Raw genomic sequence first — 19,726 nt, 5'->3', positions numbered from 1 at the left:
AGTGTTGTTTCTGTGTGTGTGTGTGTGTGTCAGCCCACAGCAGTGTGGGTGGAATAGAAATTATACGAGGGGTGGGTGCAAAAGCAGCGCTGGAGGAGGGGGAGAGCTGAGAGGCAGGGCAAGGGAGACGATACAGAGGGAAGAGGAGGAGGAGGAGGAGGGGGATGACAGCAAGAGAGAGGGAGAGAGAGGGAAGGGGAGTCTAGTGACAGCGACATTCTGTAGCGGTTTGGACATTTGAAAGCCATCAAGCCTTCACTCCTCGCTCTCCCTCCCGAGCGCAGACGTTCAACAGCTGATGACAATGTGCACGGAGGGGAGCGCTCGCATGCACTGCTGCTGAGGATTACTTGTCTCTTTCTTCATGGAGCAGCAAACTTTGAGCGTGGATTCTGAAACGGCCACCGATCCAGTGAGTAAACCAGCTGTGTGGGAGACTTTGTGTGTGTGTATTCCACATCCGTATGTGTGTGTGTGTGTGCGCGCGTGTGTGTATATAATGCAGCATGAGCTCCAGAGTAGCAGTTTAAGACTGTGTTGCACAATATTGACGGTTTTAGATCAGTGTTTGCTGCTGCGGATTCTGTAATATCAGTTAAAAATACAATACAATGACCAAAAACAGTCACTGCTGATATTGATGCTTCACAAACCTAAAACGCACCTTCACCTGTTTCACATCACTTCTCCTCCACTGCTTTTCATCACGAATCAGCTGTGATCCGATTCATCTCAATACAAGTTGAAATTAACTGAAACTTTAGTTGTCAGGCCTATCGCAGGAATGACCGGTCATGTGACACGTGGCGGCCAATCAGCGGGCTCGGCTTTCTTTGCTCTGTGCAGTCAAAGAGAAACCTGTTGATTCTTTCATTCCCTCCATTAGAATAATTCACCTGTATGGAATCAATTTAGCTTTGTTTGAAGGATTGCCATGTAATCAATACTAATAAATACTTGAATAACTGATTCTAAAATATAACAACTGTGTACACTGATAAATGCATACGAGCAGTGAGTGCTGGTAAATGTCGCACTGTGCACAGTTGGAATATGTTGTCCGCAATAATCTGTTTATGTGTTAGGGTTAGTGTAACAGGCCAGTAGTTGTGTGTGTGTGTGTGTGTGTGTGTGTGTGTGTGTGTGTGTGTGTGTGTGTGTGTGTGTGTGTGTGTGTGTGTGTGTGTGTGTGTGTGTGTGTGTGTGTGTGTGTGTGTGTGTGTGTGTGTGTGTGTGTGTGTGTGTGTGTGTGCGTGTGTGTGTGTGTGTGTGCGTGTGTGTGCGTGTGTGTGCGCATACACATGAAGTTTTGAGTGAAGGAGGTTTGACACGGTGGTGGAAAGCAGCACAGGACATTATTTCACTAAACACAGTAGTGAGAAAAGAGAAGGTTGCTCACCCTCTGACCCGGCACACACAGAATCAGGAAAACTCATTCATATGGGGAAAAAAAAAAAAATGCAACCGGACAGCCAACGATAAGAAGTTGCCCTGGGATTTGTGTGAGTGTGTTTTGTGTGTGTGTGTGTGTGTTTGTGTTTTGTGTGTGTGTGCGTGTGTTTTGTGTGTGTGTGTGGCCTCCTCGTGACATCCCCTGGGAGCAGAAAGCAGAGTGTACTCGGAAAAGAAAATCAGATGATGAGACTTGATCAACGCCGCTCCTGTACATGAATCACCTCGGGAGGCTGCGAGTCACATTAGACGCTGCTCTGATTTTAAAATAATCACAAGTGTTTCTTTTTTTTCCCCTTTCTTTCTTTCTTTCTTTCTTTCTTTTTAACGTATCAAGTGCCACACAGTGCAATTTCCTACATCAGCAAAATCAAAACTGTGTCATGTGATGTGTCGGTTTTGGGATACATTTGGTTTAATTTGTCCTGTTTGGCCTGAAACATCAGACACATCTCCAGTTTATGCTCCTGTGGATCCTTGTGGGTGGTTCAGCTGGTCTTTTGGTTGAAAGTCCACTTGTGTGCTCCTCTTTATTTGAGTGTTTTTTTTTCTTTTCTTTTCGCCATGACTCATCACGATGTTTAAGATTGCTGCACTTTTCTCCTGTGCTTTGTGTGAAGCCCCCAGTGTTACTCCATCACCAGCCATGGTAAATTGAAGTTCAAAAAGAGAGAAGTGCATGAGTCATTTTAATCTTCTCAATATCAAAAATAGTGAAATGTGCCATCTCCAGAGGAGGATGGAAACATTAGGCGACCCTAATGGTGCTTTCGCAAATTTACCACACAAGTCTGGACTGCACTTTCTTCATTTTGACGAACACAAGCAGGTTGGTGATCGGCTCCAGCCTCCTCCTTCTGCCACTGATTGATCTCATATTGAGAGTCAGTCTTTCCTCCAGCGCTCAGAGAAGATTAACTGAAACAAAGTAACGGCATGCAATTTTCTGTGCTGCGCTTGTTTGAGTGTCTCGCCTGAATAAGGACAGCAGAGGGCAATGTTGAGTTTTATTATGTTCAAGGGAGGAAGAGAAATGAACAGTTCTCCACTGAAACATATGCTTCTAAATACACACAATTTAATAGATTCCTCCACATGGTCCATTTGCGTCGGAGAAAAATTACAACCCGAGGGACTCTTTTCAAGGTGCAACGTCTGACCAAGGCTTTAAAATCACACACGCACACACACACACACACACACACACACACACACACACACACACACACACACACACACACACACACACACACACACGCACACGCACACGCACACACACACACCATTATGTGCGATTTATGCATGATCAAACTGAGGAAAGTACAAAACCAACCCAAATTCTACATGTTTCCATGATTTGTAGTTGAAAATGTATGTATTCCTCCTTTAAATCTGTGAGATTATAAAATGGCCACACAAGTAATTATATAAGAGGTTGCGAAATGTGCCGCTAATATCACCTGCCACTTGATTTATGGGAACTGCAAGTCATTTCGATGTCTCAATTGTTCACGTTAATATTATGTTCATGATGAATCAGGTGATGTTGCGTATACATTGGGAGCGAGAGGAGGTTTTCTAAGGACAGCTCTAAAGCAGAAATATCACGCTCAGTCATTATTTACAGACATTTTAGGAATCCTACACAAGCAGCAGCTGTTTCAGTGTGTCACATCTGTATTTTCTCATGTGTTCTGTCATTGTCATTAACTCATCATTACTAGTTTAAAAGGAATGAGGAAGTTTTGAAACTGATTAAGGTTTATCTCTAAACTGCCATTTTAGTATGTCAGGATAACTCAGTAGACATGAAAAGCATATTTAGTGATTGATTGATTTCTGTTTGTCTTGAACATGGTACAACATACACCTCCATGGTTCTCATCTCATCAACATAGAATAGAAATACTTTATTAATCCCAAAGGGACATTATTTGACACTTAATGATCAAAAGCCCTGTTCTGTCCTGTCTTCACAACATTAACACAGAATAAAGGGACATTTATGTATTTATAACTCCTTCACAAAATACCTGCTTTTATACCATTCTTTTAGCAATTGAGATTTATTTGCTGTAGATATTTGAAGAAGGACCACAAAAACGAGGCGCCATGGGAAGAAATGTTTTCCATTCAATTATAAAGACGTCTAAAATAAGAACAATTATTGCCCTAAAATCCCAATCCAGCTGGGATTTACGCGTATATTTACTAGGGTGAAGCCAGCCTCTACGTTATCGGAGCGAAATCTGGGGTTGGATCATGTGATCCGCATGTTTACTCTTCAAACTTCTTAATATCTCCCATCATGTGTACTGAAATATGTGGAGGAATGAAGTGTCTGCGTGTCTTTTTGTGTTATCTGATATCTGCAGAAACTATTAAATCCCTGCTTTAAAAAAAAAAAAGCATGAATTAGGGTCCACACAAAGAAAAGAGCTGCTTGGCTCGGCCACAGGAATTAGGCTGAAGAGTGTGTGTGTGTGTGTGTGTGAGTGTGTGTGTGTGTGTGTGTGTGGGTGGGGGGGGCAGAGCCATGAGAACATTTTCCTTTTCCTATCTACTTTTTCTTTCCTCTCTTTTTCCCCTCTCCTCTCCTCTCTTTTCCTCTTGGTGGTGTGCGATTTCAGCCAACTCAATCTTTGTCTTGTCCTCCTCGTCCTCCCCTCTCGTCCTGCGTCCGCAGCTCCCGGCCCGAGTTACTTTAACATCGCCTCCCGTGGCTCTTTCAGAACTGTGTGAGCGTCCAGCGAGCTGCTCTGAAAAACCCAGTCCTGGGTTTGAACACTGTGGCTTTGCCGGTTTTGACATGCATTTCGCATAATTAGCTGAGCTAGACAAACTTGAAAGTTGTTGTTGTTGTTTTTTTTTTTTTTTTTTTGAATAAAGCTTCCACACAGTGGCCTCTTTAGCACGAGAAGCTGTGGTAATTAGAGTTCTGGCAGTGCCTCCAGCCTCGCTGTGTATGCGATGGGAGTCGGGGTGATGAGTGCCGGAGCCGTCCCTGATGTTGCTATGATACAGCGACCGAGAAGGGTAACATTAACTTCAGGAACGATAAAGTCCAGCTTTTGGCCTCAAAAGGTTCTTATGGCGTCAAAAAGAAGGGAGGAAAAAGTCAGATTGTTCAGTAATCTTAAAAGACCTTCCATACTTTTTACAGTTTTCCTGATCTTTAAGAGAACTGCTTTGATGTTTCTGATTATTCCCAGTGGGCTCACCGACTGTGAGCTGCAGAAACACACCGACAACAGACACTAGGAGTGCAGCTCATGTTGATTTTCTTTATTGATTTACTGGCCAGGTTTTTTCCCAGCTAGTAAATTGGCTGTTTGGTCTTGAACGAGGGTGGGCAATTAATTTTCCCAAGGGGGCCACATGAAAAGCTGGGATTAAAGAGCCATAAGTTCAAATCAATTCTGCTATATGTGAAAATGTCACTTTATGACAAGCAGGGTGTTACGATTGACTGCTTATGCTCTGCGTCTGTTGGCTTTCTGCAGTGACTGTGAAAAGTTCGGATAGATGTTTTAATGTCTTACTACACAGCGAAGATGGTTACACGAAAATGAACCATGTAAACGATGACGATAAAGCTGCGGTGCAGCCACATGCGACCCTCAATCTTCTAAGTTCTTAAATACCAACTTGTGAAGCTGTCTTGTTTGACCCACAAACAAACAAAAATATATCATCCGGTTGCACTTCAAGACCTTCACCTATAAAAACCAGCAATCAAAATTCTACTAAGACAGATTTCGGGCCCACCGACACAACAAAGATTTCAAGTGAAACTATCAAACTCCGTTTGTGTTTTGGGAGTCTGCTTATTCGACAATGGTGCTCGGAGTCACTGAAAATGCCACTTTTTGAGGACGTCTCCCGAGGTGAAACTTTTTCGAAAATGCTCCGACTCCATCTCCATGGAAACGGGGGAAAATGCAACTTTCTGGCAACGCTCGTCTCTTTGTAGACGGCAGAAATGCTGCTATTGGTCATGCACACCACGGCCGTGACGTTTAGCTCTACTGCACATGCTCAGTAGATGGACAACAACAACAAAGGTTGGCTCCCAAGTGTAATGACTCCAAGTCCATGTTCTCCTGGGACTTGGGAGTTTAATAGTTGACAGTCACTGTAATAACGATCCAACTTGGTCGACTGTCCATATGAACATCCGTGGACTCGCCATTGTTGATGTTTATAGCGTATTGTTCTCTGCATGCATATGTGGTTTCATTACAGAACGTCACTCACTCGTGGCCATACAGGAAAACTACATTACAACGCTTCTGTGTGGACATTGTTTTCAAAATGTCATCTTGTCAACGCAAAGCTTTTATTAAATGAAAACACAAAAACGATCCGTGTTTATTTGAAACATTGTGCAAACGAGGGCTGAATGTTGATTTACATTGCCATTATTCAGCTGATTCACCTCTTTCTTTAAATATGAAGCTTGAGGAATATTCAGAACCGCCACAGCTTCAGAGTCAGACCGAAAGAGAACAAATACAATGTTTGAATCCAACACACACGTAAACACACCGTGCAGTCTGTAGCTTAGACCTTGCGGGAGTCTCAGCAGGTCAAAACGCAGTCATTCAGAGTGTGTGTTGTGTGAGTATATAAGGACAGTGACATCAATGAGTTGAAGGTTTAAGTGACGTTGTGAAAGAAACCCACTTTTCTTTTTTCTTTTGCCAAAACAGGAAATTAAGGGAAGCCTAGGTGTAGACTCAAGGCCATGTGCACATTGCAGCCTTTGTTAATGTGCGTGTGAGGGTGAGTGTGCTGAAGTGGGCTGCTCTGTCTTGTGAAGTGCTTTTGTTTGCTTCAACTTGACCTTTTTGAACAAACCTGCAGGATTTCCATTAATAGTTTAACAACGTGACAGAATCCATGCTGTCCTCTTTCAGCGCTTTTCAAAAATGAACCTGGCTTTTCTTGTTCTTTTTTTTTTTTTCCTTTTTTGTTTTTAACATGATGAGGAACGCTGGGACTCATACAGGTTGGATTTGATTATACCCAAACCTGCCACAGAGGAGGGAGGAGAGGTGACGGCCGTGCTGCAGCGTGATTGGCAGGCTGACCTTTGTTCCCTCCCCTTCTGAGTAACTGTTGCCTGTTGGGGGCGTGTCACTATGGAAACTGAGCTGTGTGTGTGTGTGTGTGTGTGTGTGTGTAAGTGGGAGAGAATGGGACTTCCTCGTCAGTCTGTCAGCTCAGTGTGTGGAGTGTGTAGTAACTGATTCACAGGTACTACTTTAGCAGATAGTTGAAACAGAGTCTGTGGTGTGTGTGTGTGTATGCTTGTGTTTATGTGTGTGTATGTGTGCAGACCAGCTGAGGCATGGCTCCATCCAAATCAGCTGTGTACATGAGTTTCCTGTAGATAGCTCCTGAAAACACGCAGTCAGCGCCCATGTGCGTGTGAGCAGAGTGTGTGTGGTCCAGATATGTAGATCGAGCAGTCGTGGTGTTTCCTCCTCTGAGAGGAGAGCAGGATGAGCCTGAGGAAGAGGCTCTCCTTCAAGCGGGTCTGGAACTTCAATGCTGTGAGTACTTTATAACTTGTTTAACCAATACACCGTTACTTTACTGTATTAGCTCCAGATGGATCTGTGTGATGTAGTGTAGAGTTGGTTAAGTGGCAGAAAAAAGAAGTCCATCGACCACAACAAAATATCAAGCAACTTTCTTTTTTTTTATGTGCATTTAATGGTAATATCCCAGGAGGATGAAAATATGATTCCTACTGGTGTTGCTATGCTCACTCGGGGTACAAACAAAAAACAAAGAGTTCTGTGAGAGGAAGGACTATTACCTGCAGCAAAGTGCACAGGGAGAAAGTGGAGTCCATAACCTTCACAGCAGACGGGAGGGAAAACAAAACCATGAGTGATGAATGAGGACAAAATACAGAAAGTAGAAGCTCTCGGGAATGAAACAAGAATACAGTTAAATTGTCTTCAAGAAAGAAGGGGTGTTATTGTGTCAGGCTGAGGGAGAAGTGTGTGCAAATGTAAAGTGGCACAGCAGGAAAGAAGGACTTAACAAGGTTTTGATTCGCTCCAGGCTGTTTCTCTTGCTCTCAGAGCCAGATGTACTTCATCCCGGAGCGAGAAACGGGAGGGGAGACGAAGCCGGACACTGAGACTAATGCAGACAACGAGAGAGAGCGCTCCCTTTTACGTGCCCCTGGTAGTCATATGGTTTGTTCATTTCACCTCGGAGGCTCCTCTTGTGTTTGAGTAAACTGCGGGGCAAAGAAAAGATGTGCCTCATCCCGCATGTGGACAGGCAGCTGCAATCCGGTGCAGGCGTTAAGACGACATTAATTTGTGTTTACGTCTTGTTGCCTCTCCTCTCGGTGTCTGAGGCGACCGGCCAAGTCAAACAGACATTTATCAGCCGCTCAGCCTCTGAGTCACATCTCCTGTGTGGCTCTATTGTAGGGGAAGCAAACATTATCTGCATTCCTTCCTTTCATTGGGAGTGGATATTGATTCCCGATGCCTTGCAGGGATTCGGGGTTTCATCCAAGAATTCCTGAAACAGCCACTGCAGTTTTCACTTTGGAGTAAATCAAAAAGTTGATTTGAAAGTTTGTGGGCTTTATGAAATCAGTAACACGTGAGTCTTTGACACAGATTCTGTTTAATTGTTTGCTAATGAGGTGAAAGTTTGTGCGTCCTCGCCCTGCTCACACCTGCGCAGACTTCTTGCTTTTGACTCACTTTGAGTCAGCGGGGTCCGATTGCCCTCCTCATCCTCTCCAGTCAGAGCCGGGGTATGCTGAAGCTGCGCGGTTTTATGGCTGTCGATCCTGGCAGGATGACTCCGGTCTCCTCAATGGCTGCCACTATTCACCTCATATTCAAAAGTAAACACACCGGCACGCACACACCGAGGCTGCGGGCCCAACAGCTTCCTCTGCAACTCCAAGCGTGTGTGTGTGTGTGTGTGTGTGTGTGTGTGTGTGTGTGTGTGTGTGTGTGTGTGTGTGTGTGTGTGTGTGTGTGTGTGTGTGTGTGTGTGTGTGTGAAATCTTAAGTCACCTTTTAAGGACAGCGTGCGCACGTCTATGTGTGTGTGTGTGTGTGTGTGTCATTTGTTCGGTTATAGGTGTGGTCTGCTCACGTAATGCCAACGCTCACGTGGGCAAAACCGACGAGACATGTTGGGCTGTTCTTCCATATTTCAGTTATATTCCACTTGTATACAAGTGAGAGCAGCGCCTCATTCCTTACCAAAGGTGGCCGTTAGGATCCAGGGATGCAGCCAGGAGTTCCTCCCTGTGGTACAAACAGTGTTGGCTTTGTGTGTGTGTGTGTGTGTGTGTGTAGGAGAGAGAGAGCGCGCATGTTATCCCTCACAGTTTCTCTCACAGATAGACGTTTTCGTTCCCCATGTCGAGTGTTCCCGGCTGCTCTGCGTCTCATCCAGTAAAACACACCGTCTTGTACACAAACGTGACACTGTCTAAGGTGATTTTAACGGCTTCTAAAGCATTAATATTATTGTAAATGTGATAATGAGCGGTTGTAAATCGCTCCTTGTGTTTGGACGTGGTTTGATCCCGGCGTCCAGGCTTCATAACAGATGATGTAAGCCACCGAGTCCCCTCTAGTCACAGCTAATAAACCACGCAGGACCTGTACCCTCAGTGACCAAACACTCCCTCCACACGCACATAAAAACAACATAAACAGGCTATAGGGTGGCATTTAACTTAAATAAAGCAGGAGGATGTTGGAAAGCAAACAAGTTTTAACCTGTGAACAAGGAAATGTGGGAAATTGTGTATTTAACCGCACCTATTTCCCTTAGTTAACCCTCACTGGGGGATGGAAAATCAAAGCTTAAAAGGACATTGTGTGCTTGTGAAACCAGCTGCATCTTACAGATTTCAGTGTGATTCCGGTGAACCAGAAATTAAAAAAAGAAATAAAAAAAAGTTCCTGGACATCTGATTCCCATCCACATGTGTTTCCAGCGAGTGTTGTGCGCTTGTGATCTTATCTTTCATCGTGATGTGAATTCATTGTGTAACTGTCTACAACACTTCCACTGTATCAATGTTCAGAGCAAAGAACTTCTTAGAATCTTCCCTCCACAAACCCCCCCCCCCCCCCCCAAAAAAAACAACAAAGTCCTTCATGGGATTCACTCAATTTTATGGATCCCAAGTTCCATTTCAAGTTGTGCCGACACCAACAGAGACACATAGTTGAACAACAAGCTTTTAGACAAGGTCAGGAGTCACGTCAGTTGATAATCACATTATGATCCAAGAACTTTAGAAATAGTTTCACTCCATTTAAATAAATTCTTACTTTGCTCTTTTGTGTATATCCATCTTATTGTACAGCTCTAACTATTTATGTATCTATTGCAACTTTATTAGAAACACATCAAATCTGCAAAATCTACTGATGCCCAATAAATGTTTTGGAATTAACCTGGGACAACTGGAAAATAACCCACTTGGCATGTACGGAAAACTGCCATAACATTGTGGCTACTGGCAGGTCTGGTAAATAACTTCCTCCCTTTAACACGGCGTGAGTCCTTAGGTGAGATGGGCTGCAGACAAATGGACCAGCGTAACGATTTGAGCAACATTCACTGCGACGGTTAGACAAGTGAGTCAGAGCAGCTCTGGCAGGGTTTTCCCCGATCCAAACATTTTCCAAAGAAGGAAAAGCAGTGAATCTGGTTCTGTTAGAAGAGAGACTAACTGCACAGTGCATCACAGTCTTATGGGTAAGAGGCGGCATATGAGGCAGGTGGTCTTGATGTTTTGGCTGGTTGCTATATCTCGTTCCCCATTTGTTAGGATCCTTCTTGACATTTAATCATTTAATGTTTGATCTCAATTTTAAAACTCAATGTTTTTATTGAGTTACTCCATGCAACATTGTGGTAAACTGCCGTGGGGGGTGGGGTCAGCATTTCATTCACCTAAGTGTAAGCGTTCACATTAAAAATATAAGCGGCGGAGGAAAAAAATGGCGGCACCGTGGGCAAAAAAAAAAAAAAAGAAAAGAAAATAGTGTACCAAGATTGTTGGCATTGAATCTGGCTTCATACAAGCAATAGACAAAATTAGAGCTGAATGCAGCTTTTGTGGTGAAAAAGTGGTGAATGAAAGTTCGAGACGAGACGGAATGTAAATCCGAAGAGTTTATCCTCAGAGAAGAGGAACTCATCATTACAGGATATAACAAAGACACTGTATTTCACATATAGTGGGTTTCTGCAACTTTCTTTTTTTCCCCAATTGTACAGGGTGGCGGGGGCTCCCCGAACCTTTGGTCTAGTGGACATGAACATATTCATTGGATGTTGTAAAATCATGTCACAGATCGGAGCGTCTCAGTCATTTTGATGGACGAGTCGGTGGGACAGACGTCAAGGTGGTTCTAAATATTACATTTGAACGTGTATTCTTTAAGTATGAGACGTCCTGCTGTACAGATTCTTAGTCTGACTTAGTAGTAAAATACTTTTACGATTACTGTCCTGCAGCCTCTCAATGGACTCCATATGTCCACTAAAATATTTCGAGTTCTGGCATGTTTTTTCTCCCCTTCGTCCTTCTCACATGTGGAGACTGTAATGACGACTGTCAGTCGCCCACTGCTGTTTGAAACTCCGGCCACGGTGTTGCTGTATTTACTGCCTGATGGGCACACAAATACTCCCGAGCATCCGTCAACATCCAGTGTGAGCTGACAGTAAAGGGGCTGTGACTTCCATAGTCACGAAAATGACCCAACCTCCAGATGCTTGAGTAAAAAAAAAAAAGACTTTGGTAAAAGTAAGGATGCTAATTCAATGTATAATTGTAAAATGTGTTCAGGTACAAAAGTAGAAAGCAAATGTTGATTTTTTTTTAAATGTATTTATTGGTGCACATTATGACTATGGATAGCCAGCTGCATTCACCAGCTTAATCTTCAACCGTAAAATAGGTCACGATTCAGTCCGATGGTGTTTAATCACTTTCTAAAGGGAAAAGAAAAACAGACTTTACGCTGCTCATGATGCACTACGGTTGTAGTAAGTAGTTCTTCTGCACATGCTCATTAGATAGACAATAAGAACAATGTTTCCTCCACAGTGTCATGACTCGCAGTCCAAATTCTCCTGGGACTTGATAGTTTTAGAGTTGACAGTCACCGTAATAACCATCCCACTTGGTCGTCTGTCCATACGATTGTCTGTGTTCTCCCATTGGTAATGTGTATAGCGTATTATTCTCTTTGTGCATGTTTGTGAGGTTTCATGACAAAAACGAAAACACCCACTAGTGGCCCAACATGAAAACTGGATTGTTTTCAGCATCCATTTCTTTTTTTAAAACATTGTGATATAAACGTGATGCATTTCTGAGACAAAAATGCAAAAACGATGCATTTTTATTTGAAACGTGGTCGAGTGAACGGGGCCTTAAAGTCACACAGGGCCTGTGAAGTGGTGAGCCCTTTTTGTTAGAAATAATGAGAGACACATTCAATGTTATGGTTATCTGGAATCAATTTTCTTTTTTTCTTTTTCTTTTTTTAATCACATGTATGCGCCCCTAATGTGTATGTATAGGCCTGAGAACAGGATCTGGAGGAGGGAATTTGTGGAAAACCCCAGCCATTCTCTGTGGGCTGTCAGGAATGACCTGGATGTGCCAAGAGAAGCAGGGAAACACTGCTGGATTGGCTGCTGGAGGGGAGACAAGGGGGCTGATGTCAAGTTTAAGAAAGAAGATAATAGTGGGGGGGGGGAAATAAAAAAGGTCAGATGGGAGATAAGTGAGGAAAATGGAACAGAGGGGACTTGGGGCCTAAACCACGGGCCAAACCATTCCACCTCAGTGTGCGTCTGGAAGTGATCACTGGAGCTGAATAGGGATACTCTCACTTTCTCTCTCTCTCTCTCTCACACACACACACTGCTAAAGAATGTGCCTGACACACAAAAGAAACGTCTCTTAACACATGGTGGCCATATGCATGCATACTGTCGGCTAAAGTCACACGAAACTCCGAGAGCGGCAGAAAATGGTCAGCATCAGGTAGCTGCTTTCTGCCTCTGCTGTTGCAGCAACAATCAGGCTCCTCTGAATCACATCAAATCTCCTTTGTACCACCAGTGCCAAACTACCAGCTAATCCCGGTGATTCTGCTCGTTGTGCCATCTGGGCAGCACAGCTTGACTCGAGAGAGGAAATGACCAAGACACACGAATCAAGCGAGCACACATGCTGCACCCAGCGGTCAGCGTAATTAGATTTACCTTGTTGGAGAAAGAAGGGGACACTGAATCACAGTCTGCTTACGTGTACTCTGTACAGTTGTTCTCCATCAGGGTGGAGGTTTTTCACAAAAGGTTTCACCCGGTGCGGAATCTTGGATTGTTTCATGAAGGGAATGGTTGTATTGTCATTTATTCTCCAGAACTTTTATTTGACGAAGCAGCTGTTAATTTAAACGTATCATGCACGCAGCCCAAAGTTCAACTTTTCATCGTGTAGTCTGCACATTTGTTCAGTTTAAAAATGAAAAAAAAAAACACTTGCCCTTCACTGTGGTGGCATCTCGCGCTGGTATTGCCAAACCTGCACTGAGAGTGTGTTCTTGTTAAAGGCACAGCTGTGTGAACAATCACACAGGTGTTCTTCTTCAACCATCCAGCGCTGTTTCTGTCCAATCCAACCAGTCTCCGCTTTCAGTTTCATTATATATATAAAGACACACACAGTGTACTTTGACCTATTCATGATATACTGATGCACATATAAATACATACAAGGAGCACAATCCAACCTATTTGCAATACAATGGGACAGATGTATGACGTAAACCCCATGACTTGAAGCTTAATGCCCAATTGTATTAAATGGAATGTTAAACTGAGTTAAATGAATCCCATTATAAGCTGAAGGTGAAGGGTGTGTCATCAGTACGTTGAAGGTGTAATGAGGACACGCTCCCACTCAGTTTGCTTTTAGTGTTAAAAAAAATAAAGTGTAAATCAATTCTGATTTTTTAATGTCTGCGTGTTTTCTCCTGAATTCAGACAGTCAGGCTAAATTGCGATGAGACTTGCTAAACTAAAGGAAAAACCACATATCTTCTCCAGAATGAAATGGAATAGTTTGAACGTGACGTAACCCGGCAGAAATTTGAAGACATGCAGACGACTCCCATGTGCTCCTGCGGAGTAATGCTGAGATCATTAAAGTCCATTTCTAAATGCTGATACACTAGAGCCTCTAGAGCCAGCGTGTCCTCTGCGCCTCTGAATCTCTTCTCTAAAGCTTTTCATTAGGGGGATTAGTGATCAGATTAAGAGCATTGATGAAAAGCTTTATGTTGAGAATGGAGCTCAGTACATCCAGATTGCTGTTTGTTACTCTCTACTGTCTCTATCGGTGCTCTTCTTTCCCTCATTTTCTCTGATCAACACGTCAGCTTCTGGTTTCTACTCATCCTTCCTTTTGCTTTCTGCTCCAGTCTCTTTTCATTTTTAGCGTTTTGTTTCAGATTTTGTTGTGTGATTTGTGAAGACCCTTTACGCAACATTTTCAAGTGGAAATGCAAAACATTCCTGATGTGTTGGCTGACCTTTTACATGACATGGCACTCTGGGTCACTCAAAGTTCAACTTTTTAATAACACTCCATCAGTGTCTCCTTGGAAACGGGGGGAAAATGCAACTTTCTGAAAATGCCCAGGCCCCGTGGAGGCGGGGCTGCTGCGCATTCATATCGCGGCCGTAGTAAATAGTTCTTATGGACGTGTGTTAGTTGATGGACAATAAGAACAATCTTTGTCTCCAGAGTGTCATGACTCCCAGCCCATATTCTCCTGGGACTCTGTAGTTTTAGAGTTGAGTCACCGTGATAGCAGGTCAGCTGTCCAGACAAATATCCGCGGGCTTGCCATTGTTAATCCTTGGAGCAAATTGTTCTATCCGCACATGTGTGTGTGGTTTCATTACAAAAGCAAAATGGGGCTCAGCGTTTCTGCCCTGTCTTTTTTCTAACTCTAAGCCTAAACTGCTCTAACTTTTAAAAAGTTGCTCTGAAGCAAAAATGATGCTTTATCACTTGAAACATTGTCGTGCAAACGGGGTCTCTTTGATCGGGACTTGCTGCTATCCGGTTATCTGTGTTGAGTGTGTGTATGTCTTTTTTTTTTGGGTTGTTTTTTTTAGGGGGGGGGGGTTGTGAATTGAAATAAAACTGGAGAATTAATATGTCACTACATGTTTAGCTCTATGTAAATAGTAATTGTGAGATTTATGAGCCAAACACACTCCACATTCAACTGTGAAATTGGGAGCAGATTTTCTGTTTAACCTTTCTCACACACACACACACACACACGCACACACACACACACACACACACACACACACACACACACACACAAACACACAGTGTAAGTCCCGCCCCCTCTGAGGAAGTTTTCCTGCAGAGCAAGCACAGCAAGTTCACAGACGGTTCCTCCCACGCAGAAGACAAAGCCTTGTGGGTGCTGACCTGACTGTGTCATGATGTGAAAGTCTGTGTGTGTGATAATGGGATTGGTCCTGTTGGAAAACACAGTCGGTGTCCGTGACTCCATGTGGTCAAATGGTACATGCTCAGACAGCTGCCTGTCCCCTCAGGGACGATATGAGCTCATGTGAGTGCGTGTGATGGAGAAACCTCCTAATCCATGTCTTTTTGTGCTTTTTTTTTTACAGTCTGCTGCAGTCTCCGATGGAGGTGAGTAATATACCTTCCCGAATCTCTCTTGATGTCATGTGAAGCGACACCGACCTCAACAGGAAATGACCTGCTAATTACTGAATTGGGTAAAAACGTCCATACATTTGAAAGTTCCTCTTCAAATGATTTTGTGATCGGTTTCACTCCACCCTCACAAGAACAGAGGATCTGGTTTGACTCGCTATGTGCCTGCTCCGCCTCGGCCTGCTGCGTAGTTATTGGCAGTGTGCAACCTCGAAATAGCCTCGAATTAGTGAAGACATCACCTGCAAATGAGGACGTGCACTGACAAGTCGTAAATACAACGTAGACTGAGAGACATGCGCTTTCTTTACTGGAACAGACTGGCCTTTTTGGGATTTTCATATATGTGCTTTGCTATTGGGGTGTGGGATTAGGTATTGACCTTAGGTCTGGGGACACCTGGTTTGAAACTGTGACAGGAAGGACATCCAGGTCTACAGTGCAAGATTCTGCAGAAAGTATAAATGGAAGCAACCTAATAGACATAGAATATAATAGTTTCATATATATATATTCCTCCAACACATTCCTGATGGCATGTCACTCTCTGACCAGCCTAGCATGTCTTTATATATGCAAAAACTCTATAAAGTTGACTGTGTGTTCATTTTTAGAAAGAAATCAATGAAACATTTCCTGATTCCTGTTTAAAGCTATCTTAGAAATGGTGATTTTTTTTTTTTCCTCATCTTATTTTAGTGGAGCAATGTTTGTTTTAATCAGGACGGTAAATCCTTCAGTCTGTATTGTTTTGGGCCCCATTTACACAACAACATTTAAAGAGAAACATGAGAACATTCTGAAAACAATGCAGCAATGGCAGAAATGCTGAAGAACGACGTCATCGGCATGTTCAGCCCACTAGCGGGTGCTGGCGGTTGTTTTTGTATTGAAACCGCAGGCACAGACATGCAGAGAACAATACAATCTAAACATTCAAAATGGAAGCACACGAACATTGCAGTGGACAGACGACCAAGTTGGATTGTTTTTACAGTGACTGTCGACGGTATATAGACTGGGAGTCATGACACGATGGAGGGAACACTCTTGTCTTTATTCCATCTACATGCACATGTGCAGAAGAACTAATTACTACGACCATGGTGCACATGCGCAGTAGCAACGTTTCCAGAAAGTTGCGTTTTTGCCCGATCTGGAGTGTTTTCAACAAGTTGCGTTCCCAATAGCTCCGAGCAACGTCGTCATGTCAACGGACTCTCCATACGCAACAAAAGCTTTCCGTTTTCACTTGTAATCATTGTGCTGTAAACAAGCCCTCAAATAGATTCTCACCAAAGTATTGTTGTTGTTTTTTTTGTTTGTTTACAATTCACAACATTAGCATGAGCCGCAAAGTCACCTGATGGTGCTTTGCAAATGCTCTGAAAAGACAAGATGTATGGCAGATGGGAGATAAAAGAGGGAGACGAGGAGGTGAGAAACGAAACAACAGAGCTATAGAATCTCATGGAAAACATGTTTTACAATCAGCCGGGGTGTAGAAGTGTCTGCGGCCGTTCGTTCACACCACATGCATCTCAAAAAGAGAACGTGTCCATTGTCAGTGAAGGCGGAATTTGTCTCGTCTCATACATGTGATGTAGGGAGCATGATAAATGAGGAACTTATGAAAATATTGACTGGTTCCTCCTGTGCTTACATCACTGTCAAGCGGATGAAATAAAGTGTTGCTGTGCAATCTCAGAGCAATCAAAACATTGGATAACAAGGGTCTCTGTATCTCTAAAAATAGGCTTTATATCCACAAGCTCAAGTTTAGGGAAAAACCATCTGCAGGATTGTTGTCAAGAAAACAATTGCCTGAAGAATCAATATCAAATGCACTTTTACAGCTTGAACTGTCGCAAAGTGCAATAAACTGGCCGTCATGAGCAAAGAACCTGAAGCACAAACTGGATTGTTCAGATCGTGGATTCATGTCCTTCAGCTTCTACTTACCTGAGAACTAAACTGTATCATTTCCATTTTCATTTGTGTGCACTCACAACGTCATGTTGGCAGGCGACGCTCCGTTTACACAAGAACACATCTTTTTGAAAATGGCTCTCAAGGTGGGACTTTTTTTTAAAACCCTGCATCTCCTTGGAAACGGCAGAGACGCTGCGCGTGTGCACCCCGGCTGCAGTAATGAGTTCTTCTGCACGTGTGCGAGTCGATGGGCCATAATAACAATGTTTTAATCTTGAGTGTCATGACTCCCAGTCCATGTTCTCCGAATAGCGTTCCCGGGCTGCAGTGGTCAGTTCCCATCAGAAGTGGCTTGAAGAAGAGGCAGCAAATCAGGTCGTGAACAGCCAAGGAGTGAAAACTGGAATATCTGTTCTGATCCAACTGCCGTCGTTCAGATTGCTGCAGACATTAACAGAAATATGTCAGTAAACACAGTCACAAGATTTCATTTCCCCCATAATGAAGTTCTCCAGACGACTCCCGTTAAATAGTTTCCATTTGGACTCTTGACGGGCTGCACAGTGTATTGACATTTCCTGCATCACGATATCAACATGCTTACACACACTGCTGCAATGCTCTGTAACGTCAATATAGCAGAATTTTAAATATGAAAGAAACATCTGATCATGATTAATTCACAAACACAATGAACTAACTGAAACATTTTAATTGACAGCCCCATACGGCAGACATTAGAGGCATACAAATCAGGGAAAATGATTTAGAAACAACAAAGTGAACTTGCTGCTCTATTTTCTAAAAATGCTGCTGGTTGGGAACTGCAGATGGAACAAAAAAAAAAGAAATCATAGCTGGTAGAAAGTGAGTGCAAGAGAAAAAGCACTTATTTCAAAGGAAAAATGTCAAAGCAATGACATAAATCTGCTTAAGTGTTTGTCTTTATCACAGATCTTCGCGACATACTCAAAAATATGAATGAATTGTTCCCAACATTTCATCATCCCGTCCGACGATCAACAGTCAAAGCAGAGAAGATTTATCATACAATTAATCATTGCACAAATGTATGTTCCTTACATGCACTTCTCCTTTTAAAGGAGAAATCAACAAGTTTCGACTGTTTTGGGTTTAATTTACATGGAACACAAAGGATTAAAACACCGAACATAAATTCTTTTACTGGCAAGTTCATTTTGTGTTGCGACTCTTTGTAAAGTGTGTGTGTGCAGCGGTATGGGGTCTGCCGGCCTTATTAGTCTCAGTCACGGCCTTCCCTTAACAAGCTCCTCATCAATACTGCAGTGTGTGTGTGTGTGTGTCTCTGTGTGTGTGTGTGTGTGTGTGTGTGTGTGTGTGTGTGTGTGTGTGTGTGTGTGTGTGTGTGTGTGTGTGTGTGTGTGTGTGTGTGTGTGTGTGTGTGTGTGTGTGTGTGTGTGTGTGTGTGTGTGTGTGTGTGTGTGTGTGTGTGTGTTCGTTCTCTCTGGCCTCTGAATTATTCATGGTCTTGAGGCCCGTGTGTGCTTGTATCACTTACCTTGCAGGGAGCCCTGAAAGGTGTGTGTGTGTGTGCGTGCGTGCGTGTGCGCGCACACTGCACACGCGTGTGCATGTTGTGACCTGACTCTGTCTGTGGTTTCTCGAGTTGTCGTGCAGGTTGCTCAGCAGCAGCAGCAACTTCTCTTTCTTTTCCATTTCCCCTCGTTCTCGGGGGCTGTGATGTGTGTTGTGGGTGTGTATGGATGTGTCCTGGACTGTGTGTGTGTGTGTGTGTGTGAGGGTGTGAGGCCGTGAGGGGGGGCCCTGACAGGCCGAGTATGGATGGAGGCGCTTGGTTGCCCCTCAGGACTCGTTACCTTCCCCGCTGGCACCACACAGGCTCCTACCAGCTCCACCCAGGTGAGGAGGCTGCTGGAGGTTTGAGGGCTTGAGACAGACGATGACGGAGAGCACGGCTTTGATGTTGAATTTATGGAACATTTGCTGATGAATGTTTTTGGGGCCATGAAATTACAATAACGAGCTTCATCCGTCTGTGTGGATGATGTTAGCCAGATGTTTATGCAGCTGCTGGGGTGTCATGGTTTTTCCTGTTTACTGGACACCTTCATCAAGGAATGACAGAGAAAACAACTTGTTGGTATTTTAATTCATTCTACAAAATAGTTCTGCTTCATATGAATCCTCTGTGAGTTCAGATTTTTATAGTAAATAACAACTTCTCACTGGATTTGGTTGAGACCACAGAACCAAATTACTTATTTATCCTACTTAAAGTGTCATTATAAGACATTTGTTACTATTTATAAAGTGTTGAAACTCAAAACTTTGGTTAATCAGTTGTAATTTATGGGTATTTGTTGGTACTCAAAACTTTAGGCACAACTTTAAACATCTGAATAGTTCATTCTGCATTATGGTTATTTCTAACCGAGATAATTCCTGTTTTAGTTCTACAATTGTTGTGCAATTTTTAAATTCACATGCTTTGAATGTAAATATTAACACAAAAGGTTAATAAAACTGTTAAATGTT

General features: G+C 43.2%; 1 protein-coding gene across 1 annotated transcript in view; it reads left to right on the top strand.

Moving 5' to 3' along the window:
* rgs12b (regulator of G protein signaling 12b) overlaps positions 1–19,726 on the top strand; it is a 53,096-nt gene that overhangs the window by 19,253 nt on the left and 14,117 nt on the right. The window contains 1 exon segment of the mRNA XM_080520400.1: positions 15,208–15,229. Coding sequence (XP_080376526.1) covers positions 15,208–15,229 — 22 coding nt within the window.

The sequence above is a fragment of the Blennius ocellaris genome, assembly GCF_963422515.1.
Source record: "Blennius ocellaris genome assembly, chromosome: 3".
Taxonomy (NCBI): domain Eukaryota; kingdom Metazoa; phylum Chordata; class Actinopteri; order Blenniiformes; family Blenniidae; genus Blennius; species Blennius ocellaris.
Note: the sequence above shows the minus strand (reverse complement) of the source record. Positions and strands in the feature narration are given on the sequence as shown.